This window comes from Scophthalmus maximus, chromosome 15 (assembly GCF_022379125.1).
Source record: "Scophthalmus maximus strain ysfricsl-2021 chromosome 15, ASM2237912v1, whole genome shotgun sequence".
Classification (NCBI taxonomy): Eukaryota; Metazoa; Chordata; class Actinopteri; order Pleuronectiformes; family Scophthalmidae; genus Scophthalmus; species Scophthalmus maximus.
This window is the reverse complement of record NC_061529.1, coordinates 17,566,774-17,586,111: the sequence shown is the minus strand read 5'-3', so window position 1 is coordinate 17,586,111 and position 19,338 is coordinate 17,566,774. Positions and strand designations below refer to the sequence as shown.

Below are 19,338 nucleotides of genomic sequence, written 5' to 3'. Positions count from 1 at the left end.
TAGGTGAAAATCCTGTTGCATTATAGCCTAAAATGATTTTTAATCCAGAAATAATCCAAAACCAAAAGGCACATCCATGTCTTTATTGTTGAAGTGGTAATTATTATAGAGCTGTTTGGTAGCAAACATGCAATCTGGATGTAAAGCCCTTAAATACAAAGTGGACAAGGCTGTATAAATAATATCATGTGCACTGTATGGCATGTAAAATATATACTGTGTATATTCATAGGTATAAAACATGCTTCTTGGTTAAAGGAGAGCATTCGGTACACACACTCACACACACATACTGTACATACACACACTCACTCACTCAGTTTACTCCTCACCTGCTATATAAGCCACATACACACAACAATGTGCCCAAACTCAGAGTTTGGTTACTTTTAATACAAAAATATCAGGACAAACACTTAAAAAAAAACCCAAAAACTTTTCAACGGAATAGTGCTGCTCAGTATATTGACTGATGGGATGTGATTGCATACCTTCAACGTTTTTGCTTCTCATTGATAAATTCTCACTTTTCACTGTCAGGAACGACTACAACAAAAACGACATGTCAATAGGCGGAGGCCTGTGGTTGACAGCACTCAAGTGTGAGGCCTGAAAAGGCAAACACATGCAAGTTCACTCAGAGCAGTTGGTGATGAAAAGAAGGCTTCAGTCAAGTATATTTGGAAGTAATACAATGCCTGTGTGTCATCTCCGGTGGAGCCCAGATGTACATTCAAGAACAACAAAAAAGGATCCAAGCTCAGATCAGGAAAGCGTGAACGGTGACCTCCCCCAGAATTCAGTAAACATTAACCCTCACGACGGACAGTGCAGGTTTGATTGTGAAGCATTGTTCGGAGCTCGTGATCGGCCCCTTCATCCGACGCCGTTCAGAGCACGATTCTGTGCACTTGTAACCGTTACGACGATGAACCAGCGATGCAGAGCGCGCCACTGTCAGAAATCTGAATAAGAGGCACTCCGGGAATTGTTTGCTCAAATCCGGAATCTGCCACTCTTTCGCCACCTTATAGACTTTCCCAGAAGTCGCAGCTCTTTTGCTAGTACCTCATTCAAGTTTCTGTGAGCACTGCCCCTCCCCCCTCCCCGTGTGGACACGCCCCTGAAAGCAGAATGGTGAGAAGCAGGAAGCTACAATCAATGTTACAGAGTTTGAATAAGCCAAAGTACAGATACTGTATCTGGGATCAGGTTCAGCTGTGGGTCAACTCGACTGCATTGAGCCAACAAACGACAGAATTGACCGTCTTCTGAGTGTTCCCCATTAAAACCCTGGATATTGTTCACAATCATTTAAACACAAAAACGTCCCCTCTCTTATTTGGCCACAAGAATTCCCAGAGGTTGGTGTCAAGAGTTTTCCTTTTTGGGTCCTTAATTCCGGCAGCGTGTACGGGCGAGAATTGTTGAGGTAAGTGTATCCCCTTAAAGCCAGGGTTTACAAGAGCTCTCGTGTTCTGAGGGAGCTGAACGTGCAGCTCCAGCCTCCCGGGGGCCACCGATTTTTTCTTGTCAAGGGCCCAGGAGAAGACTTCGGCTAATGCGCCCACAAGCCTTCCCGCTAAAGTTTCAACAACAAAAAAAAAACGGAAAACAGACTTTGCCACTCTCACAGGCTTGAAGCAGGACAGGGCGGGCCGTGGAGAAGTGATGTGGATTTCAGTGTGCCGATCTGCAAACAGTCTTTGTGTATGGTCTTTGACTCAGGAGGAAACACATCCCACCACCTTGAAGATGCACCACATTCCCAAAGCAAGGTTAACTAGAAGGAGAGAGACAAACAGACACAGGGTTATTCTCAGCAAATCCCCGAATGACGTGTCAAGAATAGTAAAGATTTTAATGACAGTAAACAATCACGCATTCTTTCTCAAAGTTTATGAAATTTGTGCATACACCTGTCAATATGAAACCAGTGAATCCTCTTTTTCGTGTGTCGAATCTGATGTGAGAGGTTTCTGGCCTTTTTAAAATTACACACGTCCATTTTACCCATGTTTTGACTGGACATAGGATGAAAAAAAATACAATAAAATAAAGAAATATCAATATATTCGTCGATGTATGTTGTTGTAACATACAAATATTTTGGGGAAGGTATCCTTTTAAACTGTGACCCAGATATGTTCAGATTTGGACACAAAATAAAGATTTGTGTTCTCTCTTGGCGGACAATCTACATATGGGAGACACAGACGTACATATCGGCCAACTTTGATATAAAATAGTGATACCATAAAACAATAAGCTAACATCACTTGTATGTCAGGCTCTGAAGTTAAAAGTAAAGTTATAGAACCTATTTTATTGCAAACAATCTTGAGAAGACACTATGACTTGCACAAGAGTGCATGTGCAAAAAAAAGTTTAAGATTAAAATCATAAATAAGCTTTAAAGAAAAAAGTATAAAAGTGAATGAGTCCCATTTCCACCCAGAGGATAATAGTGGAGTGATCCCAGTTATCAGGTGAGCAGCCAAACATGTGTGCAAACAAATGTGTGTGCACATAGTCCACCACCGCCGCAGTGTCCCAACATCCACTGCAAAAACACCCGACAAACATACACACATTCGGGAATTAAGTCGTTTACATTTGGAAAACATCTAGCTGAAGGGAGCAAAAGATTTTTGGGGGGGGAAGTCGTCATTTGTACCACTGTCCACTGGTGAATTCTCCTCGCCTCGCTTGGAAGCCGTTTGACCTGCGAGGGCTGAGGTCAGAGAGCGCAAGGTCACGTTGGACGAGACATGTTTAGGAATGATAACAGTATAAATGTGACTAGAGCAGGACTTCAATGCTTCTGTAGCTGCTGCTGTCTGATTCCACTCTAAAGGCAACATTACTGAGTTCCACTGCCACTGAAATCACTGCACTGCACACAGTGTTACCATACGTGGTCCTCAGAAATGAATAGAGGAACAGTCATCATCGATATCATCCAGCGCCCAGTGCCAGTCCTGGAGACCAAAGTCGTCCAATCTGAAAGGCCAGGTAACAATTACTGCAGATGAATCTGTCAACACAGTAACTTCTCCTGCGTGGGACTGGCAGCTGTTCTCGTAGGCAGGTGTTTCGGGTAGGGAGGTCCCAAGAACAACACTGACCACCAGGATGTATGAAGAAAACAAGTTGCCCATGCACAGGACTTAACTTGCTCCTCACATTGCTATTTATTACAGATTACAGGAGGCATATTTGGAGAGAAGGACCAAAGGCTAACTGCGGCCAATTTTTTTCAGCATATTCAAGAAGGACAATTGGATCTGGAGAAGAGAGAATATAATATTTAAGTTGGCATGTTATAATGATTTCTCTGGACATAACTCTCCAGAGAAATCCAGAACTACGCATTAAGTACGAACAGTATACAAGTACAGCATGTAGCCAGAGTATCTCATCTTAATGATAATGGCATATTACATCAACTCTTAGCTCTATCAAGGATAACAAATGCAATATTGATCATTTACGTAATATATATGTAATGCGATTAACTAAAAAGCAAATATTGGACCAATCAACCATTTTACCCTCGTCTGTCAACATTCCATTTAATCTGAGCATTTCCCAAATAGTGTGTATTAGAAGCAAAAACATATTCTTGGCTCACTGGTGACCCCATGTGTAAATACAAAGGGGAACAATATCAACCTTATTAATGCTGTTTACTGAAAAAAAAGAAGCCAATTCTGTTTTCATAGAAAAAAACCTAAACTCTCAGACTCGCTCCCCACTCTGCAATTCTACCTGGTCTTGCTGGGGGGCAGCTGTCGGCTGGGCCTCCTCAGGGACTGGCTGGGCTGAACCTTCATGGAGGCGCGTGGTGAGGAGCGAGCAAAGTGCTCTGGCGGTGGAGGCTTCTTGGGAATCTTCTTGACCAGCCGGCTCACCCACTTCTGCTGCTCCTCCTGGGACATGGCCAGCAGCAGCAGGTTCTTGGCCGTAGACACGTCGTAGTTTACTGGGGTGTAAAAGAGGAAAGGTTTTTTTTCAGTTACCTTTAGTATCAAGACTCCCTTTTTTTTTAAAGAAAAAAGAAAAGAGGCAGCATCATACCTTTGCAGGGAGCAATGATCTCCTCCTTCTTGTCCATGTGGTCTTTGTGGCACTTGATGTGGCAGCGGCGGCACTCGAGAGCGGGGGGCGGCTTGAACATGTTCCACAGCGGCTTGGTGCACGCCTCGCAGTTGGTGGGGAAGTGGTAGAGCGTGGGGATGAACTCGTGGCCCTTGTGGAAGAAGTAGCCGGACTTCTCTCCGATGGGCAGCGGCTCCACGGGAAACTCTGGCTCCTTTTTGCTCTCGCCTTCGTTGGCATAAAGAATCTGGAGAGGATGTGGGAGATGAGGAAAGAGGTTTTTTTTGTCTAAAGCCGCTTTAAGACATGCACTGAAGTCTGGACACTGAAGTATAAACTAATTCCAGAACTTCTCTGGAGCAGCTGAATGCTTCAGACATTTTCAGGGACTTTTTCTGCCAGCCCAGCATTCCTGGAGAATGTCAGCGTGAGCCCATGAGAGAATACGGCAGGAAAATAATCATGAAAATTCAGGGCAAGTGAGTGGGCGTGTTGATGACTGTAAACAAAAACACAGTTTTCCGCAGCGGAATTGTCATGATACTCAGACACCACTTAATGTTCCTGAAATTTTTCTTGCCTGAAAACAGCTTAAATGTGCAAACGTCATATATTGTTCTTATTAGACACAGGTTTGAATATAAAACATATAACATAATAAAAACACTCAAACGGAGTTGAGACCGACCTGGAATATCCTGGGAATCTCTTTGGCGTCTGCGCGGTACACATCGGTCTGAGTGACAGGCCTCACATGGAAGAGTTTGCTGTGAGATGGAAATTAATCTGGTTATATCCTCTTATCAAAACATATGAATTGCTCTGATGTGAACTGCTGCATCTTTAGGGAATAATGCACGAGCTAAAGCAGGTGGCGACTCAGGCGTCACACTCACTCTATATCGAGCACCATGTAGGGAATGGACTGCTCCCGGTCCTGCTCGCTGTTGTAGAAGAGAATCTTCTTGCTGCTCACTACAACATACTACAGAGACAGAAAAGATATTGTAAGGAAACAAGGACGAGCACATTCGAACACGAACACAGCAGCTTCCTTCCATTTATCTGTACCTTTTTCTCCCATCCAAACTTCTTGGTGTTGTTTCTCACAGGGAGCGAAAGCCACCCCTCGAGTCTCATTTCTTAGAGAGAGAGAGAGTATGAAACATGAAATATGTTATATTCACAGTACATGAAAACAAACTTAGTTAACTTAGTTTGGCTATCTTCATTGCTGTTTTCCTAAATAAATGGCAACTTGACTTTCCCACCACGGAGGTGAAGCGGAAAGTTGAACATCAGTGGGGCGACCCTCAGTCGACTTACATTCTTGAGTAGAATTGGTTGAGCACTGCTCTCCGGGGTAAAAACCATTACACTAAGTTATCCTCAGCAGGAACAGGCAACTCTCTGTGGCATTTATTTGATATCGATAGTTGGAGAAAAAAATGTTTTTGCACATTTCTGTTCTGTTGTTAGCGTAGTTAGAAGGATAACTTGGCTTGTTTATCATATTAAGTGAATGTCGCCGGCACCCTGAATGTCCAGACAGTTCAATAAAGTTTTGTCTAAATATATTAAAAGAAAATTAAACAAAAAGGAAATAATCATATTGAACAGCGGAAATCTAATTAAGAGAAAAGAAATCTTAGTCTGGTTCAGCCCTTGTCTATATTGCTCTATAAAATTTTGAAGGTTTTTTTTAGTTAGTTTTTCTACTTCCTTCACAAGCCCAAGGCTCTTGCAACTTACACATTTTGTATAGATTTCTGTCAAAGTTTTGTTTTAACACGAGGGACAGTATGAATGGGAGAGAGTTCATGGATTGGGAAAGTCGTCACCCCCCCCCCCCCTCCGGTCAAGCTCTAACCTGTGTACGCATCATCGGTGTCAAAATCCGGCCCACTGCTGACACTGGCAGAGTCCATCGATTGAACGCTGAGTGTTTGCAGGAGATTCCTCAGCTGCTCGATGTCACTGTCCTTACTGTCCAGGGCCATCTGCAGCTCTATACGCATCTGGCTCTCATCCGACAGTTGCTGCACATTCAAAAACAAACAGAGGAGACAAGGACAGGTCAAAGCCGAAGGAGAGGACAGGAGATGCTGTGCTGCAGGTGGGACTTGTGGGAAAATGTCTTCCCCTTTCTACACAACAATCACATTATCAATGGGATTGTAAAGCGTACATCAACACCCAGAGAACATCTCACGGTGGAAAACTGAAGACTGGAGTTTGTGTGACCTACCGCTTGCATTTCATTGATCTCTCTCTGGTATTTGATGATGGTGCTGTTGAGCTTCTCCTTCTCCGACCTCAGCTCCAGCTGCAGCTTCCTGTTCTCCTTCTCCTTTCGACGCATGTCTGTGTCGTTACCACGCCGACTGCCTCCGCCACGGACCTCCTTCCTGTTCATGATCTCCGCAAGCTTATTGACGGCCTGTGGGCGGACACGAGGTTGGACACTTCACAATCGTTTCGAGAGTTGTGTAGTTGGAAGAGAGCTCCGGCACTGGATGGTGGTGATGCTTCCCAGAGACATTAGACAGATCTGAAGATGTTGATCTTCTCTAAAAGTTATCTTGTAATTCTACTTTCGGTTCACTTGTCTGAGGCTTTAAACAGACTTACCTGAGTTTTCAGCGTCCTCTCAGACTGCAGCTGCTTCTCAAATGCCTGCTTCATATGGCTGATCTGCTGCTCCCAATCCTTTGACTTGTCTGACTCTGAGCAAACAAAGACTTTGAAAATCAGAAAATGTGAAGCATGACAGCAATAATTTCCTTTTTTTTAACATTCAGAATTTAAATACCCTCGACTGCCTCCTTCAGTTTGTTGTTCAGCTCCTCCTTCTCGTTGGCAAGGTTAGCGACGTCACTGGTCAGGGTGCGATTGGCCTCCTCCAGCTGCAAAAGGGCAGGAAATGAATTATGAGCACCGTCTAAATCATCTGCTCCCTGTGGTCCGACCCAAACAGTTTCATTTATTTATTGATAAAGCCTGAGCAACTTCCCCTTCCTGAGTCAGAGGTTAACTGTAACTCACCGAACCGATGGTGATATCCTTCTCGGCGAGCTCCTGGCGATGCCGGGCCATCATCTCCTTCAGTTCCAGCTCCTTCATTATTTTCTCCTTCTCTAGGTCCGAGTACTGCTCCTCGGCGATGGAGCGTGCCAGCTGCTCCGAGTCCGCCTTGGTCAGAGTGATCTCAAGCTGAGCCGCCAGCGAGTCCCTGGAAGAAGTTTGGAAAAACAAAAATCAACGACTGACCAGTTATTAATCACAAACACAGAACATAAACATCTCATTCATAGATAGATAGATAGATAGATAGATAGATACTTTATTCATCCCAAGCTGGGAAATTCATGGATGTGAATGAACTGACTGCTACTTCCTTATTATGTCTTTGTTTTGGTGACGTGTCAGAAAACGGCTACGCGATTTTATCATTGTTGTTTTAAGTGGATTAAACAGTAAACGCACCTCTCCTCTTGTAGCTCCTGCAGAGACTGCTGAACATCTTTGTAGAGTTTGTTCCTCTCCTCACACTCCTCCTTCAGTTCACGAACCTGGGTCTTGTACAACGTCTGGGAAACACAGGAAACAGCTCAAATACACGTCACGCCCACAGAGAATACAGTGACATACATTGTGACGCGACCCACCGACCATCTACTGCTGTGCATTCACCACAGCAAGAGAAGTTTCATAAAGGTATAATAATGAATAATAATGAATAAATACAGTGTGTACAGGTAAGTCAATACAGTAAACCTGAGATAAAGGGAAACCTTTTATTCACGGTTTATTAAGCATTTGAATAATTAATAAACACAGATCAGTAATGTTTGTGTTAAGAAGTGTGTCCTCCGCAGGAACTTTCCCCAGGCACTAAGAACCTTTGCAGGGAACAAGGGAAATATTTTACGCCCAAAAAATCCCTGCTCGAAAGTGTCAGAACCTTTGGGGGTGGGGCTTGTAGTGCTGAAGATGTCTGATTGGGTCGAGTGCCCCAGCGTTTTATTTCATCCAGTCAATCTCTGCAACTGCTCGTAAAGTCCTAACTCTAAGTCTGATGTGAAAAATCTTCCTGGGACTATCAGTTTGAAATATTCCTGACTTTATTCTAAAAAATATGTAAAAATAAAATAAAAATTAACATGTGTCCATTGAAGAACGGTTAAATCCAGAGAACAACATGCATTAGAGACTGAAATAAAAGGTTGGTTGTTCTGATGGCACGTTACAGCCCACACACTCAGCGAGCAACATAATGTATATGCAACATAATACCGCAATGTGGTGCTCTTTGTCTTTCTACATTTATAATTACAGAGCGAAGAATAGACTCACGGAGAAATACTGTTCGGCTTCCAACTGGTCCTGTAATTCCTTCATTTGCCCGTCTGTATCCTGTCTTTCTCTGTGGACAGAAACCAACACCTCACATTACTCCTCCTCGTCTGGCAGAATGAAGAAGATTGACGTGCACGCACAGATCAAAGAAGAAACGTAAACTGACTTGCGCAGCTCTTGGTTCTGTTTCTCCAAGCTGCGTTTGATGTCCAGCAGGTGATTGGTCTCCTGTTTGAGCTGCTTCTCCGACGATCTCAGAGCACTGAGCTGCTGGTTCTGCGCCTTCAGGTCATTGTGAGTCAGGGTTCGCTTCTGGGTCTCCTGCTCGATCTTCAGCGTCAAGTTCTTCACCTGGAAGAAATAAAACAAAATACAGAGAAAGACAAAAATCAGGAGTGGCTGCGTTTTGGTTGAATTTCCTTTTGTTATTCGTTTTGTCTGTACTTCTTTTATTTCTGTAGGTGGCATTTAATATCTAAACACACAATTTACTGGTGTGCTGCACATAACATAAACACTCGCCTCCTCCGTGAGCCGGTCCTTGTGTCTGCGCAGCTCGTCCAGTTTCTGTAAGGCCTGTTTATAGTCACAGTCCATCATGCTGCTGTGTTTCTCCTGCTCCAGCATTCTGTTCTCCAGACGCAGTTTGGCTGCTCGCTCCTCCGCCAGCTTCTGCTCCATCTCTGCATCAGAGGTAAAGACAAGACAAGACGGTGAGGATATGAAGAAACCACTGCATGACCAGCCTCTCAACCACACACTGGACAGACATGAAGCTCCTTCTCCAAAAGAATCATTCAGCTTCACTGTCAGAAGTACCGCTAAAGGAAATCTTTCCTGCCACAGGCCATTAGACTCTACAACACCTCACCTCTGTCTGACACACACATTTGCACCTTAATGTAACCGGGTACCTGTGCACATTGCACATTACTTGATCTCTGAGAATAATTACCGTAGCGAGGACATTTAGACCGAGTTGATATGAGCGTTCACTGTTCGTTTGAGGCTGTTACAACTTCTGTAACTTCATTTTTGTACCACGTTTGACACAGGATTTCAATTCTGCAGCACAGCATTGTGAGGGATCATTTCACAAAAAGTTGGAAATTTGTTCGAATTCTTTCTCCTTCACAAGATGTAATGTCTGTTGTGGTCCAAACTGGCACACGCCACGACAGTTGAAGTAAACAAGAGAACAACGTCCTGGCAAACAAAAGGTCGGCGCCCTCACCCTTCATGGACTCCGACTTGGCACCCTCGATGGTCACTTTGATCTTGCTCTTGTCTGCCAGCAGAGCCCTGGTGGCTTTGTGAGAGGTCTCCTGCTGCTCCAGCTCCTGCTGCAGCACCTTCAGCTTGTAGGTCAAATCGATCTCTTTGTTGCTCTTCTCCTGTACACAGATGGAACAAGGGCAGAGGCGGCATGAAAAAACCCTGTGGAACACCAGGAGCTAAATTTTGCTGAAAACACTACAGCCTTTCAATCAAGAACATATACCAACTGCAACATCAGATCATTATAATAAAATGATTTTAATCATGGCCTACTCTGATCTATATTGTCAAGGAGCAAAGTTGTCCATGAAGAAAGGCAGTTTGAGTTGTTCAATAACAGAAATCACCAGTGATTATTGCTCAACAAAACAACTCCAAAAAGAGAATAGCCGTAACTTCGCAAGGTAATCTGTTATTAATGGTTTCTATGGTAACATCCAAAGAACGAGGTCTCACTCCTCCTAAAATATATAACAATGGGTGTTCCCATTGTGGTTAAACACATAAAGACAAAACAACAAAGAACAGGATAATAAATAAAAGAGTGTTCTCATTGGTGTAATCTGGGGACTACAATGATTTAAACAGTGTTTTATATAATATGGGGCTCATGTTCTCTTAGCAGTTTATCTGGATGAACAAACTGTTAATCTTAAAATAAAATGAGATTATATTTTTACATCTTTTAAATGCTGGTGTACAGTAAACGTTACTTAGATTAGACCTAGAACATCCTTCTAATGCTAAATAAAATATAAAAAAATAATAAATTGACAAACCAGGAAACATAGATTATGTTAAATTACGTTTTCATCTTCACTCAGATGGTGTGATTTACCTTCTCCAGGTCGGTGAGTTTCTCCTGAAGCTGCCTCTTCTCAGTCTCAGTTTTGGACAGAACGTGTCTCTGCTGACGGGCCTCTTCCTCCAGACCAGAGATCCGTCCTGCAAGATAAATCCAGTTTTAAATAAAGAGGAGCAATACATCCAACACATGCCTCTGCTTAACTAAACTAAACGAACTTAACACTTGTGCTATGGTCACAGATAATCAAATTCCCCACCAGAAGTTCGGGGATTTTTATGATTTGTTTATATACATACACAATACATTGATAGCTCAAAGTAATCAGATTAATGCAATATTTTGATTCTGAATATTTACGTGGTCACAATGAAATGTTTTCCCTCCAATATCCTGGTTCATTGGAGAGAGCAGCTCAATGCCGATTTAATTACATCTGCAGTTTGACGGAGGCTGAAAGAAAGTTGACTGGGATACTTTCACACTCAAGCAAACGCAGGGACCGAGCAGGAATCTGGGTGTGTTGCTCACTTTAGTCTGCACAATCAGATAAACTGTTTTAATATGACAGTTTAAATAGCCTGAGTGCTGCTTCAATCAGATTAGGGTTGAGTTATTAGCCCTGATGTAAACAGACTGCCCCTGAACAGTGACACACATGCATCCTGGGACCGTACCAGTACAATCACAGGCTGCTACTGCTGCACTTTCACTCTCTACGCTAAGATTTGTTCAGTGTGACAACGGGGAGCCTTAAGCCTGGTATCTGGAAATATCAGATGTATTTGTTTTTGTTTACATTGTACCCATGTGGGCTGTGTACAGCAACTCCAGACAAACCTGTTTTAATAAAGGCTCTCAAAATAAATACAAATCCACCTCTCTCACACGCGAACACAGAGAGTCAATGTGTTGTTTGCTGAATGGATTCTGACGGCAGCCGCTCGGCAGTGCAAACTCATACTTGAGGCCTGGCAAAGCCTCTTTGGGGCGCTCTGTGTTTGTGTGGCATATTGCTGTAGCTCATCTTGCTGCCCTCATAAATCTGCTGTATAAGCCGCGAGGCGGGCAGAAGGAAAATTACTTTAAGTGACAGAGATTTCTGTGCGAGGGCATGTAATAGAATTTCCACCTCGTAAAAATACAAGTAACCAAAATAGCATTTCGTACCCAGATTTTCAGCCTGAACGGCTGCAGTCATATGCCTGTTCCACGTTTTCATTAATGTGCTGTTTGTTCATATTGAAAATTGAGGGGTTCCCAACAATTTTCTTTGTTTAGTTTATGGTTTCTAGATGTTTGGGAGAAGCATATGTGTGTTAGACGAGTACATAACAACTCACAAATTTGAAGTCTTTCCAGGTCTGTGTAGAAGTCTTTAAAGATCCTATATCATTACATTGTGTCCGTTTCACCCACCCATGAGGTCACTGATGGTCTCGGAGCCCTGGCTGTGCTCCCCCCTCTCTGTCTCCAGAGCCGCCTGCAGGCCAATGCATTCCTTCTCCAAACTCAGCTTGCTGCGCTCCAGCAGGCAGCATTTGTCCTGCAGCTCGCGCACATTGGCCTCCAGCTGCTGCAGCTGCTTGCTGCCGTCCGTCTGGGCTTTGCGGAGCCTCGTCGCTGCCTCCGACTCTGCCCGCAGCAGCGTGTTGGCCTCTTCCAGCTGATGGAGGGGGGAAAAGGAAAAAAAATATTTGAAGATCAGTCAGGAGTTTGATTTTGTGACAAATCACTTTTAAATCTCTTTGTTAATAAACATAGCCTGTGTGACTCTAATGTAGTTAGAATACTTGCAGGATAAATACTTTAATCTGGGCAAAAAGAACATGGCTTAGTGCAAAAACAAAGACAGAACTGAATAGGCCCTGGTTGGAAGTATTTTATATATAATTTATTATCTATATATTTTATATATCTTTTTATATCAACAGAGGAAACAACAGTACAAAGTAACTAGCTGTCACCAGGGTAATCTAAATAATGCCTGGTTGATAGGAACTACTTATCCTTCTGCCAGTCATAGTCATATGTGAACTGCAGCTCTGTAGATAGATACTGTAGTGACAGTGGCAGGTATGTGGGTAAAGGTGTTGCTATGGCGACGTTTAATACTGACCGTGGGAAAATGAATCACTGGACTAGACTATTCAAATCTGTTTAGACTTCAGCCTGGAAACAAAATATTTTCCCATACACTCTTTTTTTCAATACTTATCCTGACTAAAAAATCTAATTCCATACTGCGTAGGAACCCTGTCAGTCATGTCAACATTTTTTTTTTTCAACAAAAGAGCAGAACTTTTGACATTCCCACTGAAAAACAACAGCTGAGCAGCAGCACCGACCTGTTTCTGTAGGTGAATGTTCTTCTCATTTGAAATATGTGAATTCTGGTTTCTCCTCTTCATGTCATCCAGTTGGTCCCGAAGGCTATTGACTGCATGACACAGAGGGACACACACCAATAAGTGAACTCTGCTTCCACTCTCCTAGTAAAGTTTAAGCATGCACCATGTTTCATATATGAGCTGCATTACAGAAACGAGAGAGGAGAAGTTTAAGATTTGCATACCAAATCTCCAACAGCTTAAAAAGAAAATAGATGCACACTGTCTACAATGTCAATAATCTACTCTTAGATATATATACTTGTATTAATCTATAATTATCAAAGGACTGGTATGGCTGATTTAAGTGATCTATCAGCAAACCTCACTGCTAGATGTCAATAAATCACACAACCTTTAATCAGTGAGGAGACGAGACATTTGTCCGATCTAAATGTGATGAGAGTTATTGGAGAATATCAACACGGCAAAGGAAAGTATCAAAGTAAACCTTACAGCAAAACAAAGACTCTTCCCCTGAAACCATTTTCCTTTGGTAGCCATCTTTGCACCAGTGTTTGTCTAAGTCCCTTTGACCAGGTGATGGCAGTGTTATCCACATTATCTCAGTCAGAAAACTTGCATCAACATTCGTTTATTACCAAAAGCAAACCTACTAAATGTTTTAAATTCAAAAGAAGCTGTCATGAGTAGTAGCCTATTATTAATTACTTGTTTAACTTAAAAAAATGAAATAAAATAATAAAAACTATGATAATTTGGCACCAAAAGGAAAATGGCTTCTGAAAAGCCTCAGATTCTGAAACACCTTAACTGTTGGGAATCTACTTCCCAAACAAGCCAATACATGTCAGTGTCTCATACTTTAAGTCAAAGAAAAAAATAAGACATCTCGTCGTAATTTAATCTGATACTAATATGATTATTGCCCTAAAACCTCTTATGCGACAAAGTGAATGTAAGGAACAAACAATTTGTGACTTCATTAAAACCATTTGATTGATACGTTATCTAGCAGCCTCATGTCACCGTCATTCTCCAGGCAGCGCTTCCTGTCCGCCTCGCTCTCCGCCTTCCGGTGGCTCTCCAGGCTCTTGTGCTGCAGCAGGGCCTTCTCTCTCTCCAGCTGCCTCAGACTCGACTCCAGGCTCTTCCTTCCGCTCACCTAAGATCGGTCATTAAATACTTTGTTCAGCGCGTCCTGTAGGGGCTGGTTTTCACGCTGCGGCGATTTCACAACTTTATTAGGGAATGGTTTCCTGAGAATCCCAACTGGGGTTTAAACACCAATCCCAATCCAGACAGACGTTTTAAAGCGGCTATTAGGATTCTGTGAGCGCTCCAGCTGATCCTCACTGGATGTGACACATTGGTATTCACCCGAAACGTGTTCAAGTGTGGCTAATAAGAATATCATCATTCTGACTTAAATACAGGTATTGGGAAAGGTTATTAAAATGGATGAAGAAGATTGAATGATCCCGGAGGAGAAACTGGGTTTTTGCACGAGCAAATAGTAGAAGGACAAAGTCTAAAGTAACAGGTGTCTACACCTCAGATTTTGTTTGTAGGGGTTTCAAATCATTACCTCCTCCTCAAGTTCTTTGGAGATTTTGTCCAGACGACTTGTGGCAGCTCTGTGGAAATGAAACAGGACATTTATAAGACTTTTGACAATTAAAGCCGGTGCGCACTGTGTATTGTGCAAAAGCTGCCATACCTGTATTTGTGCTCTAGTTCATCTTTGACCTGCTTCTCATTATTCAGCTGCACCTCTAGGTGGCAAAGTTTCTTCTGCAATGCTGCTGACTGGAAAGGGAAAAAAACAAAAACAAATCACACATGTCCCTGGAGACTTGAAGGACGCATCAAATGCTCAAGTTCAAAAAATGTTGCACCATGGCACCCATCTTTCCTGTGACTCTACTGTGTATTATGCAATAAAGCAGTTTGCACAACTTGCTCTCTAGAGTTTTTTTTATTTTAACTGTACATTAATGAAGAACAATTTAAGGAATTGTTTCAAACTCAACTCATTTGATCAGTCAAAGTTCGGGACTATGTGAAGATTACATTTTGGATTCATCTAATTTTTGACAAAAAAATCTTTAGATCTTACTGGAGATTAGACAATAAGAACATTTACCCTCAAAATAAATATAATGCTCCTGTTTGCCAATTTTTAGCTGAGCTAAAAATGTAAAAAAGGAAATCAAATTCCACACATATTAAAAACAAAGTCTGTTGTGCAATGAGAGTGGATCAGGAGGTAAAGTCAAATAAAACCTGGGCCTTATTGTGATGGGTGGCCGTCTGCAAGAGTTCCCCAGATTAGCTCTTAGCTCAACCACTTACACTGAATACTTTCTTTGCAGCTAAGAACACAGACATTCTACCAAAGTACAAATAAATCAGGGGATCAGGAGGAGAAATCCTCTTCTGAGTCATTTCCATCATAATCCTTAATGCTTCTCAGTCCAGCGGTTGTAAACTGATGCCTGCCTTATTTCCTGAGAAGCTCGGGGCGGCCTGTCTAAATGCGGCTGCTGAAGGTGCAGCGAGCGGGGATTGTGTGTGGAAGTGAAAGTACCTACCTCTCCTTTTGAATTCTCATGGGTCACAGAGGAATTGTTGGAGGCAATTAGTAATCTGAAAAAGGAAATGGATAAAATCAACACAAAGTCAAGACTGCTGCTGAAAAAAAAGAAGATAAATCTATAAGCTATCTTTTGATGTATGAAGAAGTGTCGCGCTGCCAAAAATGACTGGAGACAGCTCGGGGGGGGGGGACGGGACTGACGACTTACTGGTCTTCTTTGAAGTAAGTGAAGCCAACAAAGGGTAACTGATTTCCAACAAAGGCCTTGGGTGTGGGAAAAGTTTCTACATCGCCTTTGTCATCTTCAATCTCATCAAAGTTGCTGGTGTCTATGTCACTGCTCAGCTCTGGAACCACAGGGGCAACCGCTTAAGAGAGAGAGAGAGAGAGAGAGAAAAGGCGAGGGTGAAATGCTTGAAAAGGGAAGCGCTATGTGTGTGTAAAACTTCAGGAGTGTCAAATCATTGTTTTCGTCTTGTATTCGGATGCGGGTGCTGTTCTAAAGGAGTTCCTGTTAAAGGGGCAGTAAGAGATTTTGGAGAAAGCTTGTTTCTCTCTTTGTTGTTGTGATTTTACGGCTCTGGCCGGGCTGCAAACACACGGGCTCCGCTATGGGAGTTGGACGCGCTAACCACTAGTTCAAAACCGCAGAGTTGCAGCGGCACCGGCAGCAGGCCTCTTAAGGTGTCGAGGAGTGTTGTTTAAAAACTGCACTCGCAGTGTTGTGAGGTGCAGCCGGCATTTTTTTATTTCCGATTTACAGAGCCTGGGCTGCTCCGAAAACCCGGATCTTCTTTTCGGCGCACACACAAGCGACAGCTAACAGATGGTGGGGAAATATTCGCTGATTTTTACAAAACGCGTATTGCTTTAGAATCGCTTACTGCCCCTTTAAGTAACCGAGTCACGTAAAAGAACAATTTTATAGGCACGGGTGAACTGTGGTCATACTTACTGTCTCTGATGGTGTCGAAGGTCCACTGGTCATTTTTGAAGAAAGGGTGACGCTTGATTTCCTCCACACCGTTCCGGCCCAGTCGCACCTCCCTCAAAACAAAGAGTGAATGAGGTGTAGAGAGGTGAGTAACGCCAACATTTGTCCTCTATCAGTGATGTCAGGCAAAATAGGCTAGTGATACATTTTCCATTCAAACTCATATATCACATGCCAAACCAGTGGTAAACATAAGTCTGCGATGTGCAACTCCTGAGCATCGTGTTAGGTATGTACCGTCTGCAGTACAAAAGAACTTCCTAAAGAGTGACCCTGTGCTGCCGTCCGGTGTCAACAGTGTCAAAAAACCTTTGAAACTCCATACCTGTCGGTCAAGAAGGCACAGATGATATTCTTGGCATCTTTGGAGATGTCAACATCATCGGGGAAGTTTAGCGAGTTCTTATGGTCCATTATTTTACTGTATGTTCCCACCAGAGAGTCCGCGTAGAACGGCGTGTCACCTAACAGTTACAGTGACAGTCGGTTAGCAAAAGAAACTACACCTGCACTCCGGTTTTGTCCAATCACTATGACTTCATTAAAGATGTTTACTGACCAACAAGCATCTCGAAGATGAAAACTCCGACAGACCACCAGTCGCACTCTCTCCCATAGTAACCATCTCCTCCCTGGGACTTGAGCACCTCAGGCGAGATGTAGTCCGGGGTCCCGACTGCTGTGTCACAGTGCACCATGCCGGTCTGCAAAACAAATATGAAAAACAACAAGTATGAAATAGTGACTGAAATGCAGCCCATAAAGACATATATGGTCAAATCCTGACCAGCATGAAACCAAAGTTATAAACACAACTAAAACAATAAACAACGACTGGTCTCTGATTTCAGCTATGCTTACTTGTCTCTGACACATATAAACGTATAAACTGCTGCTCCTCCTCTCTGGGACCCGCTGATAAGAATAGACTGAGACAGAGGTGCCTCTCGCTCACAGGGCACTGCTTTTTTTAAATAAACTCACAAAAGGAGTGTGAAGTGTCAGTCAGTCTAGGACATCCATGTTGGCTGCTGTCCTAAGACCAACATGTTGTATCGGGTTAGGGCTTGTTCTCTGTGATGACATCACAAACGTCGATTGGCTGATGCAGTTGTTGTCCAAGGAACTTTGTACAAATTGTTGGTTTCAGAACAACAGCAACTTGGCAAAATCAGGACGTGCGTCAATGTAACAACAAGGAAAAAACTCCCCCTAATGATATAATGGAAAATGTTAACCACCAAGTCATTTTGAAAGAGCAATGGCCAATGGGAGAACTCCAACCAATTTCAAACGACCAACCAACGGTGTAACTTGATCAGTCAGTCAGTCAGTCATTGACATTTGCGTTTCTGGAGCTGGCCTTGCTGTTGCGGTGGCAGGAGAAATAAACTACTTTCCAGAAGCCCGACGAGCTGCTGCTAAGGTTTATGTGACGGGGCTTTAACTCACAGTGTCCATCTTCATGCACGTGCCAAAGTCGGCCAGCTTGAGGTGTCCAAGTCGGTCCAGCAGCATGTTGTCCGGCTTGACGTCACGGTGGATGAAGCCCATGGAGTGAATGGCGTCCAGGGCCATCACCACCTCCGCCGTGTAGAACTTGGCCCATTTCTCTGGCACGTCGTAGGTGCTAGTGAGGTTCACCAGGTCCCCTCCTGGCATGTACTCCATCACCATGAAGAGGTAGTGCTCGTCTTGGAAGGCACAGCACAACTGAACAAGGCACAGCAACTCATTACAAGAGATGGGTCATTTTCACCACACGTCAACAAGACAAAGACTATTCATGCCTCGTTTTTTTTTCTTTCTCTCAGTAATGTTTAGCAAAACATAAATTCAAAATGCAATACATGTTTTGACGGATCAAAGAACTCATTACTCATTTAACATAAAACCGAACTACGACTTCGATATCATACCTGGACAACCCAGGGGCTGTTGGAGAACGCCATGATGTCCCTCTCTTCCCAGAAAAAGGCGGAGTCTGAGCGCTTGATCATCTCAAACTTGCTCAGCAGCTTCATGGCGTAGACCTTCTGAGAGGCTTTATGTCGGACCTGCATTGAGGCGGCAACCGATTACTCAGAGACAGAGAGGTAATGGAGGATTTTGGATCGACAAAAAAAACACAGGTACATTTTGAAGGAGTTATAAATTTACAGATTACACAAACCTGTCAGCTGCTCCCATTAGACGTCAGTGAATTCCATCATAACACATGACTCCATATTTTCAAGTCAGAGGTGTAAAATAAATGAACATTTTGAGCACACGATGCACAGTAGTAGTACTATAGAATTTATACATACAACTGAGTCATATAGTAGTTTTCCAGGAAACAAAGGCAGAGAAAATGTCACTCCACACTTCCCCTTATAGCAACAGCTGGAAATGAAAACCAAAATAAGGCTGTCAACTTTACAGAAGGTCAACACTCACCAGCTGGACTTCACCAAATGCCCCTCGACCGATGACCTTAACTCTGTCGAAGTCTTCCGACTTCATCTGGAGGTCTCGAATTTGTCCGATGACTTTCTCATCTGAATATGAAATGCATAAATATTTTACCACAATAATAAATGAAAGAAAGAAGGTGAATGTCGTCTGCCCCCATTCTCATGTGAACACAAAAGCGACTTACATCTGTTTAAGAAGGTTTCAATGTTTTTGTTCTTGCGTAGTGCGGGGTAGTCCAGGTCTAAGACCAGGGCGTTCATCGAGTCCTACATGAAGACAAGGAAAACATCATCAGTCCTGACATCAGGCCATTCACATCCTCGCCTGCTATCTCAGCAGCATCTTAGTGTTCTCTTTCTCATTTAAACAACGAACGATAGTGAGTCACATCAAA

The 19,338-nt window shown here is 43.1% G+C and overlaps 1 protein-coding gene across 2 annotated transcripts in view; it reads right to left on the bottom strand.

Annotated features, from left to right (window-relative positions):
• Window positions 1-68: 68 nt before the first annotated feature.
• rock2a (rho-associated, coiled-coil containing protein kinase 2a) overlaps window positions 69-19,338 on the bottom strand; it is a 36,140-nt gene continuing 16,870 nt past the window's right edge. The window contains exons 2-32 of one of the 2 annotated variants that reach the window (XM_035609989.2): window positions 19,129-19,210; window positions 18,927-19,027; window positions 18,407-18,544; window positions 17,940-18,200; window positions 17,047-17,191; window positions 16,813-16,951; window positions 16,449-16,540; window positions 15,702-15,861; window positions 15,489-15,543; window positions 14,615-14,703; window positions 14,483-14,531; window positions 13,924-14,059; window positions 12,892-12,983; window positions 11,963-12,209; window positions 10,577-10,683; window positions 9,695-9,854; window positions 8,983-9,143; window positions 8,627-8,811; window positions 8,458-8,527; window positions 7,588-7,691; window positions 7,147-7,333; window positions 6,914-7,007; window positions 6,733-6,827; window positions 6,350-6,541; window positions 5,972-6,140; window positions 5,173-5,243; window positions 4,998-5,086; window positions 4,790-4,868; window positions 4,081-4,348; window positions 3,772-3,985; window positions 69-1,783 (exon numbers count right to left, since the gene is read on the bottom strand). In XM_035609989.2, the coding sequence (XP_035465882.1) occupies window positions 1,780-1,783; window positions 3,772-3,985; window positions 4,081-4,348; window positions 4,790-4,868; window positions 4,998-5,086; window positions 5,173-5,243; window positions 5,972-6,140; window positions 6,350-6,541; window positions 6,733-6,827; window positions 6,914-7,007; window positions 7,147-7,333; window positions 7,588-7,691; window positions 8,458-8,527; window positions 8,627-8,811; window positions 8,983-9,143; window positions 9,695-9,854; window positions 10,577-10,683; window positions 11,963-12,209; window positions 12,892-12,983; window positions 13,924-14,059; window positions 14,483-14,531; window positions 14,615-14,703; window positions 15,489-15,543; window positions 15,702-15,861; window positions 16,449-16,540; window positions 16,813-16,951; window positions 17,047-17,191; window positions 17,940-18,200; window positions 18,407-18,544; window positions 18,927-19,027; window positions 19,129-19,210 (4,035 nt within the window). In that variant the 3' untranslated portion in view covers window positions 69-1,779. The other variant, XM_047337598.1, reaches the window with a different exon arrangement.